At 37.7% G+C, this 26,165-nt stretch overlaps 1 protein-coding gene across 3 annotated transcripts in view; it reads left to right on the plus strand.

The window, feature by feature from the left end:
* slc4a4b (solute carrier family 4 member 4b) overlaps positions 1-26,165 on the plus strand; it is a 61,101-nt gene that overhangs the window by 18,637 nt on the left and 16,299 nt on the right. For 2 of the 3 annotated variants that reach the window (XM_039659775.2, XM_039659776.2), the window contains exons 3-12: positions 829-1,002; positions 5,539-5,674; positions 10,408-10,568; positions 10,731-10,910; positions 18,742-18,818; positions 20,697-20,854; positions 22,824-22,911; positions 22,992-23,146; positions 23,255-23,371; positions 24,422-24,596. In XM_039659775.2, coding sequence (XP_039515709.1) covers positions 829-1,002; positions 5,539-5,674; positions 10,408-10,568; positions 10,731-10,910; positions 18,742-18,818; positions 20,697-20,854; positions 22,824-22,911; positions 22,992-23,146; positions 23,255-23,371; positions 24,422-24,596 — 1,421 coding nt within the window. Of the gene's footprint in view, positions 1-828; positions 1,003-5,538; positions 5,675-10,407; positions 10,569-10,730; positions 10,911-17,576; positions 17,670-18,741; positions 18,819-20,696; positions 20,855-22,823; positions 22,912-22,991; positions 23,147-23,254; positions 23,372-24,421; positions 24,597-26,165 lie in introns of all 3 variants that reach the window. The other variant, XM_089123440.1, reaches the window with a different exon arrangement.

Here is a 26,165-nt window from a genome sequence, read left to right on the forward strand (position 1 = left end):
CTTCCAAAGAAAATAAATATTGTATAAATTTAACTCTGAAATGATTTTCTTCTTCTTCTGTTTTCTGTTTCACTCGTGCAAACACTCACAGGAAGTGAATTATAATGTGATACTATTGGTTGTCAACACATCAGTGTTGTTTTACTATTATTTATATACTTTTACAGTATTTATTCATATTTTGAATTAGCTTTTATTTTTTATATTAATTTCATTCATTTCTTTGTAATTGTATGTGTTTTTGTCATTTTTAATAGTTTCAGTTTATTCGTTTTTAATATTAATTATATTTATTAAGATTTTATTTATTTCAGTTACTTTCCAAGGCAATCTTTTTAAGAGTTTAAAAGTTAAAGTTTTTCATTTAATATATTATTCCATTTAATATTTTATTTCAGCTTTATCTCAATTAATAAAAACAATTGTACTATCATAGACTTAGTTAATGATAACAATGATGACAACACATTGTGTAAGTTATTGTTTGCATAAAGTTTGAAAAGACCAACTCTCATTGAAAATAAATGTCTGATACGGTATAGCTTTTTTGCTTTAATACTGTAAAAAGTCTCAACTCTGATTAACATGTTGAAATCCATATTGCAAAAGTTTTTGGCTTCCATCAAATTGACAGTATAATCATTGACAGCAGCAGGCTTAAACATATTAAACAGAAAAAAACGCTGTTCCAATGACGTCATCATTCTTTATCTCGTTATCAGTGCATTTATTTTAGGCTTTAATTTATAACCTCTCATCTGATGAAGTGTGTATGTGTGTGTTTGTTTGTAATCCTGTAATCTTACCATGCCTTGTGCCTGTGTGTAGGTCATCACACAGTCTACATTGGCGTTAATGTGCCTAAGAGTTACCGTCGCCGCCGGCGACACAAACGACGATCCAATCACAGAGAAAGGAGGGAACGTGTGACGGAAAACGTGAGCGACAAATCAGACACAGAGAATGCAGATGATCCCTCCTCCAGCATCCTCAAACCACTCAGTAAGTGACACGGCCTTAGACTTTAGATATACTATATCAATACGGTGCACTGATATTACTACGAATGTGAGAAAGTGCAATGCACAATATGGCGGGATAAGCCAATTGGCAATTGTTAAAGTCATGTTAAGTCACCTTCATTTAAATAGTGCTCTTAAAGGAGCTGTATATAAGACATGTATTTCAAATAATCATAAAATGGCCCTGATATGTCACTAGACATAAGAAATCATGTTTACTTTAAATACTTATATCACTGACAACAGTAGTCCAGCCAGGATACCGTCATTTATAAAGTGAAGTTGCAGCCCTCAACTGATGTTGACATGTTGTGTTTTGGTCTGATGCTCCACCCTCCACCAATCTACTAATCAGTGTTGCAGCATCTGGGTTGCCAGCTCCGCTCTAGTTACCACAACGGCAGCTACAAATGTGTGAGATACATTTTTTTTTGGATCCTGCAACCTATCTGGCAACCTCGAGTCAGGGGGGAAGGGATACACCGCTCTACAAGAATTTGAAATTGATTGCAGTACCAGTTTTGGCCACAATCTTACATACAGCTCCTTTAACAATATATAGTTTCAAAGCAGCTTTACAGTGATAATAGAAAATTACAGTCACAGAGATTGTTTTGGCTTTAGAGCAGCTGTAGAATAAAGTTATTGTCCAGATAAAGTTAGTTAGGTTGGTTTCAATGCGTAACTGCATTCTGTTGTCATTGCATCACTGCAGCTGTTATAAGCTCTGGTTGCTTTAGAAACTGCGGCTGCTTCTGAAATCGCACACTTCCCTTCTATATAGTTGGCCAAAAACAGTGTGTGACAAAAGAAGTATGTCTGAATTCACAGTACTCATAAGTAGGCAAAAACTGCTTGCGATAAAAAGCGATAAGCACTTTTTGTCCCATGAGGCCACGGGAGAGGATTTATGAATGGAGGTGAAGCGAGTTACCCGAATAGCCTAGGATGGATGAGGCCTGCGTCCAGGCTTGAGCATGGTAACTCAGGGATCCTTCGATTGGTAATCCACCTACTTAGTGGCGTATCGAAACATCCTTTGAAAAAAAAAAATGTATGGAGGTGAAGCGACGCAACTGACGCTGGTAGGTCACATGACAGTGACAACATGGCAGATGTAGTACGTCCAGATTACATTCATTCATACAACACACATTCATACTATATAGAACATACTATTTAGTGATTACGTTTTCAAAATAAGTACCTAGTTAAGAGAGTATGCGATTTCAGACGCAGCCATTCTAAAATTACACTTATGTCTGTAAAAATGATGTTTTTTTGTTATGATTTGAGCATTTAGAAACATAATTTATGAGACGGAGATTTCAAATATGACATTTTTTCATAAGCTTGATGAACAGCTTTGGAGAATTCGATATTTGCTCATTCTAAGAGATAGCAGCTGTACTTGAATGACTGAAATAGCTGCCCGAGGGGTGTTTGAAAGGCAGGCGCTGAGTGAGATTACTCGCCCTAAAGAAACCTTGTTGCTGGTTTTTGGTTTGTAGGAAGGTTTTTTTTTTAAAGTGTGGATTTCATTTGTTTCACCAGTGAAAGTTAGGCAGAAATGTCACATGCACATGTCACATGACTAATATACAATGACATAAATTTGGTATTCCTGACACAGTGCTATTTTACTTTGGAAGTCTTAAGGCCCGTTCACACCAAGCACGATAACTATAAAGATAATGATAAAGATATAATTCTAAAAAAGTTCACATCACATACATAGTTATATATGGATGCATATATAGTTATCTTTATCGTTATCTTTATAGTTATCATGCTTGGTGTGAACGGGCCTTTATTGACTACTTTTAATATATTTTCATAGTACTTTTTGGGGATTTTTGGCAGTATAGTCGCCATCTTTATTGCAAGGAAAAGAGCAGCTTGGACATCTCCTTTGTGTTTCACTAAACCAATACACATTTCTACAAGTCATTCTTGTAGAAGAAAAACTATTTTACAGATTATCCCAGAGCAATCCTTGATGTTCTGGAGAGTCCGAGTGCGATGGAGAGAGAGAACGAGATAAAGCGGTCCTTACAGCCTCAGTTAAAGGTCTTTGTGTGTGCTAATCTCTCCTAATCATTGGCATGGCTGAAAAGGCAAAGCATCAAGCTAAACAAGTGCATAGTCACCTTTATCTGCGCTTATCCTCTGTGAACCCAGCTCTACCTCTCCATCGCTCCTTCGACTGTAGATCGTGTGAGAGTGCAGAAATCACACGTTTCACACAGTCATTACTTACAGTAAGTCACTGGGTTAAACTAACAAACACATTTCTCGCACAAATAGTTTGTACGGCTTCTCATGGCCTGGATCTGTGGCTGGATTTAGCATTAGTGGTCAGCTGATTTCAACAATACCGCTAGTTTCAGTGTTGAGTATATGCTAGTGTATAATTGGTAATTCTAGCCACTTCTGGTAAGAGGTGTTAACTTTTAGCTCAGGTTAAGAGCCATGGAGCCAGGCATGGCCAAAGGGATGTTCTTCCTCTCTCTGTGTTATGTACACCATGGCCTTATTTATTCCGGAGGGGCTGTTTCAGGCCACTGAGGGAGGAAAATAATCCTCCAGCTTTGACTAATTTAGCTTAGATTAGCTTAGCATGCTCCAAATGTGCTAAAATAAACAGAGAAAGAAAGGCAGTGCTAAAAAGCCTTTGATATGTTTAAAGGGATAGTTCACTCAAAAATGAGTTTACCCTGAAGCCGTATTTCGGACTAATACAACCGGAGTTATATTTAAAATGTCCTGGCTCCAAGCTTTATAATGGCAGTGAATGTCCGTTTATGTTTTGAAGGCCATTAAAATGCATCTATCCATGATACATGTGCTTCATAATAAAAGTCCTCCACAATAAAGGTTTAATAAAGGCCTCCTGAGGTGAAGCGATGCGTTCGTGTAAGAAAAATATCCATATTTAAAACTTTATTGACTATCGGCAGACGGCCATACTCATCAATTTACTGCGAAGCAAAATTAGAAACTCAAAGCTAACTATAGCTATAGCTAACTTAGTCATGCATGACATGATTTGAAATGTATTTAGTTTTGTGTGTTTGTGTGTGTGAGAGAGAGAGAGACTGAGAGTTTTAACATTAACATTCTCTCTCTCCTTCTAAACTAACGTTTAGTGTTTCATTGTTTTTCAAGTCTCTTATGCTCACCAAAGCTGCATTTATTTGCAAAGCTGCAGTTAAATCAGTAATATTATGAAATATTTTTAGAATTTAAAGTACTTTTCTGTTTGGATAGATTTTAAAGTGTAATTTCCTGTGATACAAAGCTCATCTGTTTTACAACATACTATTATTGTTAGTCCTCAGTTGTAAGTCGCTTTTGGATAAAAGCGTCTGCTAAATGACTAAATGTAAATGTAAGCGTCATTATCCAGTCTTCAGTGTTGAACAATCCTTCAGAACAAGATTCTAAAAATGCTGATTTGCTGCTCAAGTAACATTTCATCTTTTTATCAAAGTAAAAAAAAAAAGTGTTTCGCTTTTAAAAATATTTTTGTGGAAAATGTGATTTTTTTTAGGGTGTCTGGAGAACTTATTTGAAAAAGAAAATTAGAAATGTCTTTAGTGTCACTTTTGATCGATCCTTCCTTGCTGAATAAAATAATAATTTCTTAAAAAAATTAGAAACTTAACATATATATGAATTAGTTTTTAGCATAAGGAGTTGTATTATTGGTATTGTTGTATTACAGGTTGATGTTGTATTATGAAAGAGACCATCCTGTCCCTACCTGTCTTTACCTTGACCTGAGGCTAGACTTAAAAGAAGCATGTACATCGGTGCACATGCACGACATGCATTGATACACATGTAAATACGCTTGGTATGTCCCATTGCAGACATTGAATCAAAATAACCAGTCCTGTTGCATTGCAAACAACAGATTTCCCCATATGCGGACTTCCCTAACTAGTAGGGTAGGCCAGATCTCATTAGTGTCGGAAAAACGTCTCATCTTAAACTGTTTGTTTTGTATAGTTTTTTTTTTTAAAAAAAGGCCTTGTCTGTGCAGAGAATTGAGTCTTTGTAATTTAAATGTGTACACGTTTAGAAAAGGTATGGTGCAACTTTCACATTACAGCTACAACAGTGTGGTTATGAGAAATGCTGACATAGGTATCCTCATGCATGCATTTTGTGCTTTGCATCTTAAGGCAACTTCCCTGTGCAACTGAGATTGAAATCTCAAAGAGGGGCCAGTTTTGGCTCAGTCTGCTTTCGCAACACTATCTATTTCTGTTTCTCCAGGAAATAAAGTCTCACGTACTGACTGCTTTTTGGGTGTAACACTTAAATTTACAAAAAAGCTCATTGATCTTGATGTTACGTAACACCTATGCAGGAACCAACCAGTGATTGCTGTTACAGTCTCACCTTAAGCAGACAGAGCACTTTTGTCTTGTATTTTGATTGTATTGGCTTGCAGTCTTTATGTTATAAGCTGGCATCTGTCACACCTCGCTTGTTGTTTCCTCATCAGTTTCTCCGGCAGCAGAGCGGATCCGCTTTATTTTGGGGGAAGATGACAGCGGCCCACCTCCACCACAGCTCTTCACCGAACTCGACGAGCTTCTTTCCGTCGACGGTCAAGAGATGGAGTGGAAGGAAACAGCCAGGTAAAGTGTACCAAACACTCAACAAATGTTTTCAACAGAAAAATGCATCACAATCCATGTTACATTATATTCTCCGTATGACCACAAGGGGCGCTATAGTGGTTAATGTAAACTGTCTTCTTCTTCAGTTATGAAATGACAGTTATCCCAGAATAGTCAAGCACACTATATCGAACTATACCGATATGGTGTATGAATGAATGAATGAATGAATCTTTATTGTCATTATGCTCGCGCATAACGAAATTTTGTATGAGACTCTCGGCCTTAAGCAAAAAATAACACAGCAATTTTATACACAAACACAATTCCATAAACAGCACTTCTATGACACAGCAATTATAAACACAGCTTTCTAAATAAAAATATAAGAATAGAAATAAATAAAGATAAAAATATAAAAATATAAATGTACCTCAAGTAAAAATATACAGTAAATATATTCCAACACTAAATATATTCGACGGGAGCAAAGTTAATATATCCTAGAATATAAAAAAAAATAAAAATGTAACTAGTGTAACTATATTGAACAGAATTTCGTCCGATTACTACCGCTTTAATACTGTTTCTGCCGTATCTTTAAATTGCAAAAATGGTACGATTTGTCTGCTAATAGTTGAATTTTATAATTTTTTTTCTTGTCTGTTATCCCTGAATCCCACTTTGCACAATATCCATCTTAAATAGTATTTAAGAATATCAATTTTGAATAATATTTAGGCCGAATTGTATGCAAATTTCAATGTAATATTTGTTTTATTTCAAAACAGCACTCTTATTGTTTCTGCCATATTTTTATATTGGAGAAATAGAATAGTGTGCTATATTATATAATATTTTATAGCCTGACCCCCGATTAGCACACTATCCACCCTAACTAGTATGTAAAAATACCAATAGCGAACATTATTTCGGACAAACAGGATATAAATTGGGACGCAGGGCTTGTCTTAATTCAAAATAGCATGTTATCAATCTACTCTTTCGGTTTCTGACATAACGTTATATTGCAGAAATGTTAAGAATATACTATTCCCAATTAATTTTATATTCGTAAGGTGTTTAGTTCTTGAATTTCATTGGCTAATCGACAAATCACTGGTTTTGATTGGCTCATTTTTACATTTACATTGATGCATTTGGTAGACAGTTTTTTTTTTACAGTTTGAGCCACAGGAATCCCATCATTGTGTTTATTAACTATTTTGCATAATTTTCTAATTTCGTTAACTTCAGCAGATTTGATTTCCAGCTGTTTTGTCCTCAGACGGAGATGTAGGTCAGAAACACACGCTTGAAAGAGGGAGACCTCTCGCTTGTCTCTGCTAAAACAACAGAAATATTCAACACTCACATCATTTACCAATGCTCACGATTTTAGTGCCACTTGACTGATCTTAGGATTTTACACATTCCTGTCTGTGTTCGCCGCTCACGTATGTTAAGCGTTCTGATTCCAGAATGAGGGTGTAGCAGAAAACAGTAACAAATTACACGAGAACAAAAGTGATCTGAGAAACAAATCTGGACTTAAGACATCCTTTTGTTACCCAAAAATCTATTTGCCCTCATTTACTCGCCATCATTCCAGACTGTTTTGTTTTTCACATTGAAACACTGTGAGAGAGAGTAAATAATGACAACATTTTTACTATTTTGGCTCAGTTACACTAACAATACAGCTTTCTTCTGGTTCAGGTAGTTTTGATTTCCTGTGTGTATTGAGTGACGGATGATCTCCAGGTCTTTCCCTGCCACGACCATATCAACTGACAAACAATCACTGTCACACACACTCTCACTCTCACACGATACGCAGTGTGTTCTGAAATAGGATTTATGTATCAGGAGCACAGCACTGATTTCATATGTGAAGTCGAGGTTGACACAGAGCTGCTGGATTTACAGGCATTTGGTGAAAAGGTCATTAGTTCATCAGTGTGAATTCTAAATTTACACTTTTTACTTTCTTAAAACATGTTTTCTGAACTTTTTGTGCCTGATTCATCAGAGCATGTTAGTCCAAAGGAAAACATGTTTCATATTGTAACACTTTGCTTGAAACGGATGATCATCTGATGTCACCTAGACCGCGCAGGGAAGGGAAAATATGTTAACCAATAACTGAATAGCTATTTAATCATTGTTTTAGGTGGATTTTGTAGGTAATGACAGTTAATGCTGCCATTTTATACTGGTTAACCATTAACATCATTGTTATTTTAGGATTATTTTTATACTACTATACGTAGTATGTCATTTTAATTTTAGTAATGTTATGTGCTTGTGTGTATATGCATCAATACCATAGTTTTGGTAATACCAAGTTTTAAAATACTCTATATTTTGTACACACACACACACACACACACACAGTTAAATCATGTTTTTGAGTCATTCTTTGAAATGGGTGTTTTTAAATGATAAGGTGGAACTTGGTTTGGATATGTTATACTTGAACATGAAAAAAACTTGCGGATTTTAAATGTCAGTTGAACAAGCTTTTGAAATTTGCTTCTCTGAATCTCGCCTTGCTCTGTTCTGTGATGCGCGTTTGTGACTCTCCTGTTCGAACTCGTTCATCAAAATGAATGAATCTTTTTCCGAGTCAATTCGTTCGTTTCGTTCGTTGAATGAACCAATTGACTCTGAAAAAGATTTGTTCATTTTGATGAGCGAGTTCAAACAGGAGAGTCACAAACGCGCATCACAGAACAGAGCAAGGCGAGCATTTGAGCTTATAAAACTTAAACTTTGTTATTTATTAATTAAATGAGCAATCGTTTCACTTGATAAGACCCTTATTCATCGTCTGGAATCGTTTAAAGCCCTTTGAACAGTTTGTACTGAAACTGTCTTTTGGACCTTGAACCGTTTGGTTCCCATTGAAGTCCATTATATGGAGAAAAATCCTGGAATGTTTTCATCAAAAACCTTCATTTCTTTTCGACTGAAGAAAAAATGACATGGACATCTTGGATGACATGGGGGTGAGTAAATTATCAACAAAAGTTTTTTCAAGGGAAAACCAGTGCAAAGTTTCTCATGGCAAAGTTTTAGAATTTATTTATTTATTTTGGTTATATGGAAATGCAAATACAACAAATTAAAATGCAAATACAACACATATTTTAATAGAGTATGTTTATAATTAATTCTGAATTGATATATCTCACATAGCAGTCCATAGCAGTTATTTTGTGTTTAGTTCACGCCATCAAATGTTACGGACACAAATGGTACTCCTTTCATTGAATGGTCTCTTTCTTTGAATTTGCATGGTCCAGATTTACATGTTAAGATCTACATGGCTCATTTTGAAAGGAAACCATTTGCTAACAAAGAGCCCATTGTTTTTATGTGTGTGCACACGTGTGTGTGTGTGTATGTGTGGGTGGATGGATGGACGGACGAGCGGATAGATGGGTGCACAAACCCAGGACAGAGTTCACAGGGTTCTCATGGGTTTCTGGGTTTACCTGTGTCTCAGGTAACATATCAAAACACCATGCCGCAGTGTGTGTGTGTGTGTGTGTGTGTGTGTGTGAGTATCATTTTTGTCTCGGATATCATACCCACGCTTGGCTAAACTCAGCTCACCAGCCTCTCTGCACAAGATTACAGGGCTCTAAAGGATACCTGTGTGTGCTTGGGTATCATTTCTCTAAGACAGATATTCGCATGGGTAAGCTGATAACAGGGCCAGAAGAGCTTTAAGAAGCTTTGAATCATTTTGATTCTTATTTTACATCAAATAGCTTTCAGTTAGTCAGCAGAAAGCTAAAGTTACACATTTATCAATCTATCTATCTCTGTGTTTCTGTTTTGCCAAATGGTCTAAGCTTAAACCAACAAAAATATAAATCGTGTTCCTACAGTAAGTATATAAATAATAATATGTCCTTGCAAAGAGTGATGGTAAAAGCATGATATTGCCATATTAATATACCGGTCTCGAAGAGCATAAGTCGCTTCTGCTCTCCAAGGCAATAAAAGATCAAACATACAGTAAAAACATTAATATTGTGAAATATTTTTACGATTTTAAATAACTTTTTTGAATATATTTTAAAATGTAATTTATTCCTGTGATTCAAATCTGATTTTTCAGCATCATTCCTCCAGTCTTTACTGTCACATGATCCTTCAGAAATTATTCTAATTATACTGATTTGATGCTCGAGAAACATTTCTGATTATTATTTTAATGTTGAAAATAGTTTCTTGATGAATACAAATTACACAAAATAGAAAGTTCAACAGAACAGCGTTTATTTGAAATAGAAGTCTTTTGTAACATTATTTATGTATTTATTTACTGTCACTTTTGATCAGTTAAAATACATTCTCGACAAATAAAATTGTTAATTTAAAAAAACAAAGAAATCTAACCAAAAAATTCCTTTGAATCAGAAGTCGCCACTGGTATAGGAAAACATGTACACACACACACATGACTTAGATTTACATGTACAATGGTAAAACACGTGTGTGATCAATGCAGCATGACCAAAAATATATGGTATTACAGTATGTTGGTAAATAGGTGAATGTCATCCTGAAAAAAAACATGGTATTGTGATAAATCTGGTACATGGTATTTTAATAAGTACTGGAATAGTGTCACTCTACAGGGTGACAGTGCTCTAATTTTTTTATTTTTTTCAAGTTTCAATGCCTAAGATTCAGCTGTTATCTAAACATTTCAGTGTGTTTTCTGTTTTTCTCAGATGGATAAAGTTTGAGGAGAAGGTGGAGAAGGGTGGGGAACGGTGGAGTAAACCCCATGTGGCCACTCTGTCTCTTCACTCGCTCTTCCAGCTGAAAAACTGCATCGAGAAAGGAACCATCATGCTGGACATGGAGGCAAACTCACTTCAGCAGATCGTTGGTAAAACTGCACTTTTCACAATTTTAATTTCGGCTGTATAAGGATCTGGAATTGTTATATGGTTCTTAAGAGGTTACAAAAGTCCTTCAGATTAGTGTTTTGGTTTCTGGGTTCTTTAAAGCACTAGTATATGCTTTTTGAAAATCTGCCTATGTCTTTCAGAAATGATCACTGACAGTCAGATCGAGAACGGGCAGCTGAAGGCCGACCTGAAGGAGATGGTCATGTACACTTTGCTACGGAAACATCGCCACCAGACCAAGAAGTCCAACCTGCGTTCGCTGGCAGACATTGGAAAAAGCGTGTCGAGCGCGAGTCGTCTGTTCACCAACCAGGAGAACGGTAACACAGCCGCCTCTCGCTTACAGTCTATCGGTTTCAACATCTCCCCTCTCACTTTCATCGTCAGCATCTGATCAATCCATCCGCACGTCTCTCACACATTTTACAAATGTTGCATTCATAGCTGTACAGATGTTTGTTGCACAGTGCAAAACTGAAAATCCTTTGATGTTTCAAAAACGCAAGTAATCAAATGTGCTGATGAGATGCAGTTGACTTTTCGATTTTCGCACCAGGAAGAACTAGAAACCACTAGAAACAAATCAAAACATGTTTTGATTTCTGAAATTTGCTGCTGAAACACTTTAGTATTTTTTTCTAATCTCATTTAATATAAATGTAATTATGTTTCTCTGAGTTTTGGGGAGTAACTGGTTTAACTAAATTAACTTAAAGGTCAAAATGAACTACAATATTCAATAATTTTATCCCTTAAAACGCACCTTTGATCACCAAAATTTCACATTTAAATGTTTTATGTAAAAATGTTTTTCCTCACATTAGCTTGAATGTAACTCTACACCCTTGCCTCATTAAGTATGCACGGAACCATGATTATGTAAATGAACCCCGCCTCCACTCACTCACAGCAGCTCAGAATTCCTGATTCACTCGCTCAACTTCACTGCAGTAAATGCGGCACAATGGAAAGTGGAAATACTGGTTAAATTCAGCCATATAAGAAGAAAAGTGAGTTATACAGGATTGTCTACAAGTCGAAGTATCAGAATGGTAATGCTTTTTATTTATCGCTCTCTACATCGTCAGACACTTAACGGTAAAGGCCCTTGCAGTCCGAATTTCGCATCCGAAATTTTCGCACGCTAAAAAATAAATGACACGTTATGTCAATCACGCTTTGCACACTGCATCCGAAACTTTCGTCTATCATAAAAAAAAATCGAATCGGGTTAAATTTTCTGCATTTTTCGCAACTGTATCAAGCAGTTTGAATGGTGTTTTGACAATTCAGAGCCACCAGATCACGAACCCAAAAAGACGCATACAAAAATTTCGAACTCAGTGTGCAACGGCCTTAACTCATATGATTAGCCTTTTGCTTAACTACGTTAGTGATGTAGTAGTCGAGACCGGTCTCAAAACCGATTTCTGCTTTCTCGGACTTGTCTCGGACTTGTTCCTTCAAAGACTTGGCCTCGGCATAGGCGGTCTCGTCCCCATCACTCTAAACAATTCCCAATCTAGCTTAGTCTGTAGGCTTAACTGTTGATTATTAACTGGGTGATATTAAATCATGAGTATCAAAACTGATATGTCGGGACAAAATCTCGACTCGGACTTGCTTCCTCAAAGACTCGGTCTCGACTCGGACTCAACCCTTCAAAGACCCGGTCTTGACGTGGACTCAACCCTTCAAAGACTTGGTCTTGACTCGGATTGACCCTTCAAAGACTTGGTCTTGACTCGGACTCGACCCTTCAAAGACTTGGTCTTGACTCGGACTCGACCCTTCAAAGACTCGGTCTTGACTCAGACTCGACCCTTCAAAGACTCGGTCTCGACTCGGACTCGACCCTTCAAAGACTCGGTCTTGACTCGGACTCGACCCTTCAAAGACTCGGTCTTGACTCGGACTCGACCCTTCAAAGACTCGGTCTTGACTCAGACTCAACCCTTCAAAGACTCAGTCTTGACTCGGACTCGACCCTTCAAAGACTCGGTCTTTACTCGGACTCGACCCTTCAAAGACTCGGTCTTTACTCGGACTCGACCCTTCAAAGACTCAGTCTTGACTCAGACTCAACCCTTCAAAGACTCGGTCTTGACTCGGACTCGACCCTTCAAAGACTTGGTCTTTACTCGGACTCGACCCTTCAAAGACTCGGTCTTTACTCGGACTCGACCCTTCAAAGACTCGGTCTTGACTCAGACTCAACCCTTCAAAGACTCGGTCTTGACTCGGACTCGACCCTTCAAAGACTTGGTCTTTACTCGGACTCAACCCTTCAAAGACTCGGTCTTGACTCGGACTCGACCCTTCAAAGACTTGGTCTTTACTCGGACTCAACCCTTCAAAGACTTGGTCTTGACTCGGACTCGACCCTTCAAAGAATCGGTCTTGACTCGGACTCGACCCTTCAAAGAATCGGTCTTGACTCGGACTCGACCCTTCAAAGACTTAGTCTTGACTCGGACTCGACCCTTCAAAGACTCGGTTTTGACTCAGACTCGACCCTTCAAAGACTCGGTCTCGACTCGGACTCAACCCTTCAAAGACTCGGTCTTGACTCGGACTCGACCCTTCAAAGACTCGGTCTTGACTCAGACTCAACCCTTCAAATACTCGGTCTTGACTCGGACTCGACCCTTCAAAGACTCGGTCTCGACTCGGACTCGACCCTTCAAAGACTCGGTCTTGACTCGGACTCGACCCTTCAAAGACTCGGTCTCGACTCGGACTCAACCCTTCAAAGACTCGGTCTTGACTCGGACTCGACCCTTCAAAGACTCTGTCTCGACTCGGACTCAACCCTTCAAAGACTCGGTCTTGACTCGGACTCGACCCTTCAAAGACTCGGTCTCGACTCGGACTCAACCCTTCAAAGACTCTGTCTTTACTCGGACTCGACCCTTCAAAGACTCGGTCTTTACTCAGACTCGACCCTTCAAAGACTCGGTCTCGACTCGGACTCGACCCTTCAAAGACTCGGTCTTGACTCGGACTCGACCCTTCAAAGACTCGGTCTTTACTCAGACTCGACCCTTCAAAGACTCGGTCTCGACTCGGACTCAACCCTTCAAAGACTCTGTCTTTACTCGGACTCAACCCTTCAAAGACTCGGTCTTTACTCGGACTCGACCCTTCAAAGACTCGGTCTCGACTCGGACTCGACCCTTCAAAGACTCGGTCTCGACTCGGACTCGACCCTTCAAAGACTCGGTCTTGACTCGGACTCGACCCTTCAAAGACTCGGTCTCGACTCGGACTCAACCCTTCAAAGACTCTGTCTTTACTCGGACTCGACCCTTCAAAGACTCTGTCTTTACTCGGACTCGACCCTTCAAAGACTCGGTCTCGACTCGGACTCGACCCTTCAAAGACTCGGTCTTGACTCGGACTCGACCCTTCAAAGACTCGGTCTTTACTCAGACTCAACCCTTCAAAGACTCGGTCTTTACTCGGACTCGACCCTTCAAAGACTCTGTCTTTACTCGGACTCGACCCTTAAAAGACTCTGTCTTTACTCAGACTCGACCCTTCAAAGACTCGGTCTCGACTCGGACCAATGGCGCCACCAGGGGGTGGCCAGGGGTGGCCATGGCCACCCCTGGCCGACTCCTGGCCACCCCATTGGCCACCCCATTGGCCACCCCAATGGCCAGTATTAATTTTTGTAGCATCAGTTATGCATTTTATAAATAAGTCAAAAATATTCTTAAGTAAAAGAAGATGGGGAATTATGTGTCGTGACGTGCTTTTTAAGTGCCAAATGGTATACAGCAGCTTTTAGGTGTTTTTTTTTTTAGGTGTTAGCTTTTAGGCTTTTAGGTGTTAGCTTTTAGGACAGGCAGGGATGCAAACATCGCGCTTTTCGGCGCCTCCCGCTTTTTTCACATCAGTTTGGGTGACAAAGTCATCTGAAGTCATTCCATAGCTTAATGTGAGGGACAGAAGTATATTTACATCATTAAAGTATAAACTCGTTTTCCCTCCTCTGCGACTGTCATCATTCTCCATTCATATTCAAACAGCACGCGCGCCTCTTGGATGCACGGTAAAACTCTCTCCAATATGATATATTGACATTATAAATGCATGATCTGTAGATAAAAGTCTGTATATTCACATAAAATTACTTTATTTTCTTGGAGTTTGTTGCTGTTTTTAAGCGACTCACTACCGTGTTCTGTTAGATCACACATACATATCACAAGGATTATGAATCGGCATCAAACGCACAATAACTGTGAAACAGAGGAACAAATCGCACTTGGATTTGTGCGCTCAACATTTCTTCGATTTGTGACATGAGCTTTTAAATGCACACTTATGAAGCGCAGTGCTGCTGCACACTGTGACTCCATGTTGCTTTGAGCACATCATTCTGCACCCGCGATGTTTTTCATGTAATCATGCAAGAACGGGCTCAATCATGGGTTTGCGCACTGAAATATTATTAAAAGCCAATATATTTTGTTATACCTAGCCTGCTCAATACATTTTAAATAAGCATAATTTAATTGTATATAATTTATTTGTAGTTTAGGCTATGCACTTCTGAATTCTTGACATTAATATATAAATATAAAATTGTGACATGATTGCCTGATTGAATTTTAAAAGAGAACTAATAGTAATTTGTTTTTATTAACATATTTAGATTTTATAAAATTACTGTGCAGATTTTTTCAAGAATTACTTTTTGCTGCTGATGTATACACTCAAGTGTATTAAAAATTCATAATACATTTATGTAATATTTAAAGGTGTTAACTGTAATCTTACACTGCAAACTAATGATTATAATAATAATAATGAACTTAAAAATGATTAAATTCATCACAATTATGTAAGTATCTGGAAATTTGCTGTGGGGCAAGGACCCTTATATATCATATAATACATATCATTATATACAATGTAATATATATTAGTTGGGCCCTACTAATATCATTAGTAACATTAAATATTACACAATAAACCAAAGTATATCAGTAGGAGTTTCCTTAAGTCTTTCTGATAGTTTTCTACAGGCTGGTTTATTACAACAGTAGAAAACAATTCTGAAATTATGGTTTATACTGTAGTTTTGGTGTGCCACCCCAAGATTTTAACTGGCCCCATCTGGCCACCCCTACGAAAAATTTCTGGAGGCGCCACTGACTCGGACTCGACCCTTCAAAGACTCGGTCTTGACTCGGACTCGACCCTTCAAAGACTCGGTCTTTACTCAGACTCGACCCTTCAAAGACTCGGTCTCGACTCGGACTCAACCCTTCAAAGACTCGGTCTTGACTCGGACTCGACCCTTCAAAGACTCGGTCTTTACTCAGACTCGACCCTTCAAAGACTCGGTCTCGACTCGGACTCGACCCTTCAAAGACTCTGTCTTTACTCGGACTCAACCCTTCAAAGACTCGGTCTTTACTCAGACTCAACCCTTCAAAGACTCGGTCTTTACTCGGACTCGACCCTTCAAAGACTCTGTCTTTACTCGGACTCGACCCTTCAAAGACTCGGTCTTTACTCGGACTCGACCCTTCAAAGACTCGATCTTGACTCGGACTCGACCCTTCAAAGACTCGGTCTTGACTCGGACTCGACCCTTCAAAGACTCGGTCTCGACTCGGACTCAACCCTTCAAAGACTCGGTCTTGACTCGGACTCGACCCTTCAAAGACTCGGTCTTGACTCGGACTCGACCCTTCAAAGACTCGGTCTTTACTCGGACTCGACCCTTCAAAGACTCGGTCTTGACTCAGACTCAACCCTTCAAAGACTCGGTCTTGACTCGGACTCGACCCTTCAAAGACTTGGTCTCGACTCGGACTCGACCCTTCAAAGACTCGGTCTCGACTCGGACTCGACCCTTCAAAGACTCGGTCTCGACTTGGACTCGACCCTTCAAAGACTCGGTCTCGACTCGGACTCGACCCTTCAAAGACTTGGTCTTTACTCGGACTCAACCCTTCAAAGACTCGGTCTTGACTCGGACTCGACCCTTCAAAGACTCGGTCTCAACTTGGACTCGACCCTTCAAAGACTCGGTCTCAACTTGGACTCGACCCTTCAAAGACTCTGTCTTGACTCGGACTCGGCATAGGTAGTCTCGTCCCCATCACATGATAGTGGCAGAGGTTAGTTTCCAAACGAGTGAGAGAAAGTTTGACATGGAGCAGCTAAATCTCCAACCTCCGGAGAATCACCTGTTGAAAAAAAGTCTGCTGGAAAAAAGAAAACAGGAAACAGAATCATATAGTGTACCTTATATGTTATACCTTATATCCAATTAAAATGCATTTTCTCACTATGAAAGTAAAAGCTTTTATCTTGAATTGAATGTTTAAAGAACTAGAAGTGTTGTCTAAATTTCAAGACATGTTGACTAAATTCTTCGGTAGAGTGACAGTAGATCAGATGTTTTCATAATATTGTAACTATTCCAGAAGCAAGGTGTTTCTTCCAAGTAGTGGTGCAATGCTATATAATTTAATGTACTGGACATGTTGTACTTCACAAGTTTACAGTTGGGCGAGCTGAAACAATCATCAAACACTTTCTCATGCACACACCTTTTTATTTTAGGGAATCATTTGTTTCAGAGTGTTCATATAAATAAACCACTCTCAAAAAAAGGTTAATTGGCATTCATTCATTTTCTTATTTCTTACTATATATACATATAATGTATAAATATATTATTTATAAATATGTATAGCTTAGATTCTAAAGCAGCCGCAGTTTCACAGCTTCTCTAACTCTCTCAGAAAGTCGTATTTCTTTCTTTCAAACTTTGAGGTGCTGATTTGGTTTTCATGAATCTTGTCTACTTTCATTTTAATTTTCAATTTCTGAATCAGTGCTTTGAAACATATTTTGATTGATTTCTCTGCTCTAATGCTTTGTGTTCTCTGTTCCCTGTCTCTTGTCTTGATTGACATGCATGCACCCTGTCTTTTCTCTTTCTCTCTCTGTGTGTAAAGCGCGTCCTCTTGATCACCCTGTGCCTTGCTTTATCAACTTTGAACCTGACGAGCAAATTCAGATGCAGAGAAGCAACAGCATGGGACTTCTCTGTAAGTCTAGCTGAAGATTCAGACTGATTAATGCTAGATTTGCGGTTAGTTTTCCTGAAGATCAGGTCTTGTAGACTTGCAGATAATGACTAGAGTAAATCCTTTATACGCTTTGAAAAAGTAAAAGATGCCATAAAGTCAACGCTGTATACATTTAAAAAATAGTATGATGACTCTTTATTATTATCATCATCATCATCATCATCACAAATTTAGTCTAATCTCTTAATAAACCTCTTAATTAAAAAATTAAAAGATAACTGATGTGTTTTCGTTTTCAGTAACCCTTCCAACAAGTTAGTAGAGGAGTAGATCACTTTAAAAAAGACTTTTGCTGATAATTTACTCACCCCCATGTCATCCAAAGTGTCCATGTTATTCTTTCTTCAGTCGAAAAGAAATTAAGGTTTTTGATCAAAACATTACAGGATTTTTCTCCATATAATGGACTTCAGTGGGAACCAAACGGTTCAAGGTCCAAAAGACAGTTTCAGTGCAAACTGTTTAAAGGGCTTTAAACGTTTCCAGACGATGAATAAGGGTCTTATCAACCGAAACGATCACTCATTTAATAAATAAATAAGTTTTCTAAGCTCAAATGCTCGCCTTGCTCTGTTCTGTGATGCACGTTCATGACTCTCCTGTTCAAACTCGTTCATCAAAATGAACTACATTAATCTTTTTCCAAATCAATTTGTTCATTTCGTTCGTTGAATGAACCAAATGACTCGAAAAAAGATTTGTTCGAATGAGCTCAAACAGGAGAGTCACGAATGTTTGGTTCCTACTGAAGTGAATTATATATATATTATCTTTACGACTGAAGAAAGAATGACATGGACATCTTGGATGACATGGGGGGGAGTGAATTATCAGCAAAAGTTGTTTTTTTTTTTTTAAAGTGAACTACTCCTTTAAGGAATCTATTGAGATGTAGATATACAAAATAACTCATATTTGAAATTCTCGAGCCTCTTTGTTTCTAAGACTTTTTCTGTATTTTTTCCGCAATGTGTTTAGCGTTTTAGCTGCTGACAGGTGTTTGACCTCTGACCTTGTACGACTTCTGCAGGTAGTCCAACCACAGCCCATCGTAACCTGACCTCCAACAGCCTCAACGATCTCTCAGACAAGCCTGAGAAAGACCAGGTACTGTGACGAGTGTGTGTGTGTGTGTGTGTGAGTGGATTCTTCACATTTAGAAGCAGAGATTAATTCTGCAAGAAAATATCAAATATAATATTGGGTCTAATCACAGACATGATGGTAAAGTGTGTTAGAGTACCAGCGTAAATCTCATGAAAATGTATTTTACCCCCAAAATCAAAAGAAAAAATAAGAAATTATGTTTTGGATCAGTAGGTTATCTTTTTTTATTTTTTATTTTTTTTCATCAAATCATCAAATACTACCATGATATATAAATGCTGGACAATTTAATAATATAATAATGTACATTTAAATCATTTAATTTAAAATTTAAAATGATGACAACAGTACATATAATCATATTTAAATTGAAATGTAAAATGATAAATTATATATATATATATATAATATTTATAATATAATACAATTTTTAAAGATTAAATTGATAAGTAAAAAGAGAAATTTTATATATATATATATATATGCATTTTTATAATATTAAATAATGATAACAATTATTATTATTTAAATATAATATAATAATATTTAAAATAATAATACTAATTTTAGTACTGAGTTTTGTTGTTGTTGTTGTTTTTTCATTACATTAATGAGAGTTCATCACAAAGAAAATATTGTCTTAATGGTTTGAAAACAGGCTTCATTTTCTTTAAAAATGTTGTGGTATTTAATCTTGAAGTCTGATCCAGGTGTGTTCTTAACAGGAATTGTGAGATTCTCCCACGGTTTCAGTTCATTACAGGGAGGGTAAATGACTATGGATAAATGTTTCTCCTGTGGGGAGTTTGGTTAGGAAGGCTACAGCCCTGGGCGTGACATCGCTAGGATAGGAATGAGTGCAAAAGGACAAAAGAAACTCTTTATTCAAACACACTGTAGCGCACAATGAAACTCAGTGGCTGTCTTTCACACAAGGACAAAACATAGCTTCTGTCGTCAGTTGCGTCAATATTTGTGGATTAGCGTGAGTGCTTTTGTCAAATGCACAGAACTCTTGTTGTGTGTTATTGACGCTACCTCAGTAATTATACTGATAACCTCAGATTAAAATCACCTAGACCGCTAACATTGCACAAGGCCTCTTTTGTGTTATAGTGTCAGTGAGTTTGTGTGTGTGTGTGTGTGTGTGTGTGTTCCAGGCTCTCTGTCATCTCGGTGTTCATCGCTAATGAAGTGCTTTGCTTTTTTTTAATGTAGTTGTGTGAGCTTGTTTCTTTCCACTCGGCTTAAATCTTATCAGAGTTTCATATTCCTTTGAAACATGATCTCATAAATAGACTTATTGCTTCTTTGGACAAATGCGTGAAAGATAGAAATAATGTAATCTGAAGATGGTTCTAAAGATATAAGGTGTATAGAGATATATTTATTAATTATTTACTATATTTGTACAATGATGCAAACAGAGTTCACTTTGCAGCTCTAAAAAGAAAATAGTGTCATTGTTCAGTTCAGCTGAAGTCAGTTCAATGTTGATTCAGTTCTGTTGTAAAGTTCATCAATTATTAAATTCTCTATGAAGCAGTTCTGCAGAAACCATGATGTCATCATCCAGCTCAGTTCTCATACAACAATGTCAGGGCATTCAGATCAGTAATATTTTTGAATAATAAGAGAATTGGTATAAATAATAATAATTGTGGATTGGTATCATTCAAAATATTTCATCCAGTTGCATCTGCTTGAAGATCGGATTCATCACAGCGGTTTTGAGACAAAGCTAGCTATCAGCAAGCGAGATAACCCAGGGTTTAGAATGACCCAGTTCAAGTGTGAAAAGCCCACAAACCAACAAATTAAAACAGTGCACACACTGAATGTAATTCAAATTATGTTTTTCTTTTTGCTTCTCGCTAGTTAAATAATAAGTTCATGAAGAAAATTCCTCGAGATGCGGAGGCGTCGAACGTGCTGGTCGGGGAGGTGGATTTTCTGGACTCCCCCTTCGTGGCGTTTGTGCGTCTTCAGCAGTCCGTCATGTTAGGAGGTCTCACCGAGGTTCCTGTTCCCACACGGTAACCAACTCACTATTTCATAAATCTGTTGCTATAGTTACAACTAGGGGTGTAACAATATATCGTCCCACAATATATCGCAATTCAAAACAGCAACAATAGTGACAATATGTATCGCAGATAGTCCCCCCAAAAATAAAGATTAATGTGTGAGAAAAAAATTCAAGTTTTCAGAGTTTTAGTGTAAGTACTACATTAAACTACTATATATAATGTTAATTATAATGTATAATAATGCACTGGGGGGATATTTGTGGGTTCTGATAATGCCAAATATCTGATGTTACCAGTAAAAAGTGGCCAACATTACTTTAAATATATCTAGTCAGTGAAAGAGTGCAATTTTCAGCTTCAGAATCATGAATATTTTTATTCTGGTGTCTCTATTGTCCTTGGGTTACAAGCACCAAGTTCAAGCCTATTCATTTAAACCCACAATGTAATATCAAAGTTAGCATTTTAATCAACAGTAGATTTTTTGTTAACCTTTTACCATATGTTTTGGAGTATCGCAATAATATCGTATCGTGAGTTCAGGATCATGATATGTATCGAATCGTGACACGAGGGTATCGTTACACCCCTAGTTACAACCAGTGTTTGACTATATATTGTATTTAGTGGCTTTCCGAAGTTACTCAGCATTTTCACTGGCCACAATTTTGACATCGATACCAAAGGGAAAAACTGCCATATAGATAATTGTAATATTATCTTATAATTTGGTAGCATGAATATTAGGCTGCTGTCACTTTAAGAACTGACACAAGGATCCATTTTACTGTTACACATGCGTTTTCTTTCCCAACTGTTTACGTTCACTTTAAACATAATCGACTGTGTTTACGTCAATACTTACCATGCCTGCTGTTTTACATTATTTAGTGTTTTTTACTGCGCAATAAGGCACGGAAAATAACTCAATTTAAAACTGAGGCGGCTTTATGCGCCGCACTTTGGGTGTGAGCACAAAATCTGCGGGAATGAGTCAAATTATGCGCAATACGCACAATCCCACCAAAATTTAAAGGAGAACTCCGGCGAACAATGAACCTTTGGTCTAATAAAAGAAGATACTTAATAAAGACAGTTCACTTCGAGTATACAGACAGGAGCCATCTTAAAAAATAGTCTCGATAAGTCGATCCCCGAACGCAGTTCATACAGTTCAGAAGTTCGCTGAACTTCATACAGTTCAGATCACTCAGCACGTCATTCGGTGATCGACTTATCGAGACTATTTTTTAAGATGGCTCCTGTCTGTATACTCGAAGTGAACTGTCTTTATTAAGTATCTTCTTATTAAACGGTCTGTACACTTACAAAGTTCTCAATGCTTCGTTTTGCATGTATGGAGCCTCATTATGTTACTGTGTTAGTGTGGGGCTATTTTGAGCCTTGTTAGTGGTATAAACTAGCGATTTCTTTTACTTAGTAAATGCCCCCATTACTAGCATTATACGCTAAACAGTTTTTAGAGATAAAACTCTTTACATTCGATTACCATGAAAACAAATCTCAGAGAACGGTTGACTATGTACCGATGTTTTATTAGACCAAAGGTTCATTGTTCGCCGGAGTTCTCCTTTAAGGCCCTGTAACAGCAATAACATTCATCCGGAGCAAATGAAACGTGTCAGTGAAGCGAGGAGGGTTTGTGTGTCACTCGCTGTCGGAGAGATGAGAGAGAGAAAGCGCAGCTAGTATTGTGTATCTGCAGAAAATGAGCATGGGAAGCATTTCAGATATTTCTGTATCCATATGTATCGAAAAATCTGTATTTTTGACGCTATATTGCACTTATTTTATTATTTCAGATGCCTTTTTAAAGATTACATTAGAAAAATGTATATATTATATATAAAATTCAACCCGCCAAAGTGTCCAGTAGGAGTGACTGTGTTACACGCCGTGTTGGCTGGTGTTAATGTCAAGCCCTGATTAAAACAATATCTATTTGTATTTATAGGTTCCTTTTTATTCTGCTGGGGCCCAAAGGAAAGGCCAATTCATACCGGGAAATCGGACGTGCAATCGCCACGCTCATGTCTGATGAGGTGTGTGTGAAAGCCCTCTCATTCATGTGTTTATATGCATGCTTACAGTATTTTCATCCTTTTAATTTGGGCCCCTGCAGGTGTTTCACGACATAGCATATAAAGCGAAAGATCGTGGCGACCTGCTGGCAGGGATTGACGAATTCCTAGATGAAGTCATTGTTCTTCCTCCTGGAGAGTGGGATCCTGACATCAGAATTGAACCTCCTAAATCCATCCCGTCTGCTGATAAACGGTACCAGCAGTCATTGACCTTACAGGATAATGAATCTGGTGAATGTTCATTTAATCAACTATATGACAGCGATTTATAGTGGTGAAGCAAATGTGTGTGTGTTTCCAGTAAAAACATTATTGCCGGAGGGGAAGGTTTTCAGATGAATGGCGCTACGCCTCATGATGGGAGTCCAGGTGGAGGCGGCGGCCATGCGGTCGGTGATGAACTCAAAATGACCGGCAAGTGAGTGTATAAACTGGCACAATACACGTTCATGAGCACAGTGAGCACCTTTGTTATTTGTAAACTATGAAAAGTGCTGTAAAAATGCGCAATTATTATATTTCTACTACCATTCACAAGTTGTTTTTTTATGTTTCTGGAAAGTCTCATATGCTCATTGCTCACCAATCTATTTACAACAGTATTCATTTTCACCATAGAGAAATTTTTTTTTAATGATAACTTGCAAACTTTTAAAGACAGTCTTACTGTGAACTACAAGGTTAATGTATATTTACTTCATTCAAGTAATAAAGTATTCTCGTGAGTGTATAGTATGCCATTGAAAATACATACGGGTAAGGGGTTCTAGTGTCGGTCGCCATGTTGACCCTCCATCTTGAATGTACATTAGCCAAAGAGGGACATAACCGTTAATTCAAGCTTCGCCTTTCGCGTTTACGTTTGAGTTAACACTCATGGACGAGGTCGAACTGGAAGCCATGTTAATCTTGGACCACATTGGCCACCGTAGGAGTTAAAACGAAATCGTAATTGAGAGGAACAGAAACTAATATTCATTGGATGTTCATATACCTTTTCACCTCTAGATGGGGGTAAAAATCACACAGTGTAGCTTTAGTTCAATTATGCTGTTCGCAATGCTTCATGGGATTGTAGTTCTTTCCCTCACTTGAGCCGTTAATTACACAGTCTTGTACTTTTGTATTTTTGTCAGATTTGCAAATTTTGCTTTAATTTTTTGCTTCAAATCATAGTTTGTAAGGATATGATTTACCTTGTAGCTGGTTAGTTTGGTTCATGGCTTATAACGCTTTAACAAAGACTGTTTTGAAATCCCTTTGGGAAAAATTAATGGAAACCAACGTCACTGAAAACGTGGCCGGGCGCTGTTGCACTCTATTACTTTTGATGGTGTATGCAATATTAAAACCATATAATATTATTGTTTAAAATGAATACAAAAAATAGATTTTAATGTCAGCATATTTTTTAGGTTGCCTGAGAAAGCATTTTTCAGTAAGAAAACACAATCCCTATCTCTCCTAGGTTTTGCGGGGGTCTCATTCTGGACATCAAGAGGAAACTTCCATTTTTTGCGAGCGATTTTTACGACGCTATCCACATTCAGTCACTGTCTGCCATCTTGTTTATTTACCTGGGAACCGTAACTAACGCCATCACCTTCGGAGGGCTGCTGGGAGATGCGACGGAGAACATGCAGGTTAGACTGTTCAAGTCTTTTTCACTGTGAGTTTGTGTGTGTTGTACTGAACTTGTGTCCGGCGATTTTGCTATTGTGGGTTTATTGAGGAGCTCCTGGAAATGAAATTTGGCTGACATTGTGTTCACAGCTCCAGGGATTTAAAGGCCACAGATAGCTGTTTGATTATTAAACAAGTCACTTCAAATATATGTTATGTGTTTCCTAGATTGTGTTTCTGGAAACAGATGTACATGTTGCATGTTGGGATTTGATCCGTTCTATACTGAGAGAGAGAGAGAGAGAGAGAGAGGGAGAGGGAGAGGGAGAGGGAGGAAGAGCACTTTTCTTCGAACAACTGTGTATATAAATAGTCAGGATTGTGCGTGGTACTTTCGGACATGTGCAGTGACTGCAAAGTTTGCCCATATATTTAGCAGTGCATTTATATGGCGCAGGCTAAGGAGGATGAGCTATAAATATCCTCAGATTACACAGAAGCACACACACACATAAAATCACACAACTACACTTCTAAAAAATCCCTCTAAGGGAATCCATCGTGACCTCTGCCCTTACCTACAAAGCCTGCTTCAGATACGTCAAATAATAGCTTTAGATTCAGTTTGCAGGTTGCTGAATTGCACACAAGGACTTTTTCTCTTGTGTTTCATTAACCTTGAAGATGACTTGTGTTTGAAGGTAAATATGCAAACATGCTCGTTAAAAATGCACTCAAGACACAATTCTTTGGAAGCCCATTTCCGTCACATAAGAAAAAAAAAAACATTTTTTTTTTAATTTTTATAATTTTATTTGTTTATGGGGACAATGCACAAAAAAATGAGTCTAAAAAAGAAGAGATGTCATGTGCCAGGTTATAGCAAAAAAATGCTAATTTCCACCCGCTGTCCCTGGACAGGTTGATGTTATACTTACAAAAATTCATAAAATATATACAGAATATATATCATGCTCTGGTAAAACATGATTATGACATCAAAGTTGGAATTATGACATTCTAAGTTATAATTATGAGATGAAAAGTCGAAGTTAGACAAACTAAATTAATATAATTCAATTAAAAGTCAAAATTGTGAGATACAAATCTAATTTATGACACACCAAGTCACAATGAGACTAAAAAATTGCAAAAGTTGAAATTATGACATACCAAATCATTTTTATAAGACACAAAAAATCTCAATAAAAATGTAAAAATGATGAGATTAAAAAGTCAAAATTTTCATTTATTCAAAATTAAATTTAAAGTCGAAATTGACATTCTAATCATTTCTGTATTGATTTCTTTTTTTATATGCATTGCATTGTGTTGTTTTAGGGTTGAAAATGAAATGAAAATGGTCTTTTCTGTTTGTTTCTTACTGTGTATTTAAGTTTAATATTAAGAGGCTTGTTCAAATAACCAACCCATCGTATGAGCAAATGACTGTAATAGTGATGCTTAGCTGAGAAAACTCGAGCCGTTTGTGTTGGAAACTGTGTTTGTCTGATTAAGCGTTTTCAGAAACAGCTGACATCATACAGGTTCAAATCTGATAAGAGTTCCTGTTTTAGTGCTCTGTTTTA

Source organism: Pimephales promelas, chromosome 19 (genome assembly GCF_988280905.1).
Source record: "Pimephales promelas chromosome 19, fPimPro1.hap1.1, whole genome shotgun sequence".
In the NCBI taxonomy this organism is placed as follows: Eukaryota; Metazoa; Chordata; class Actinopteri; order Cypriniformes; family Leuciscidae; genus Pimephales; species Pimephales promelas.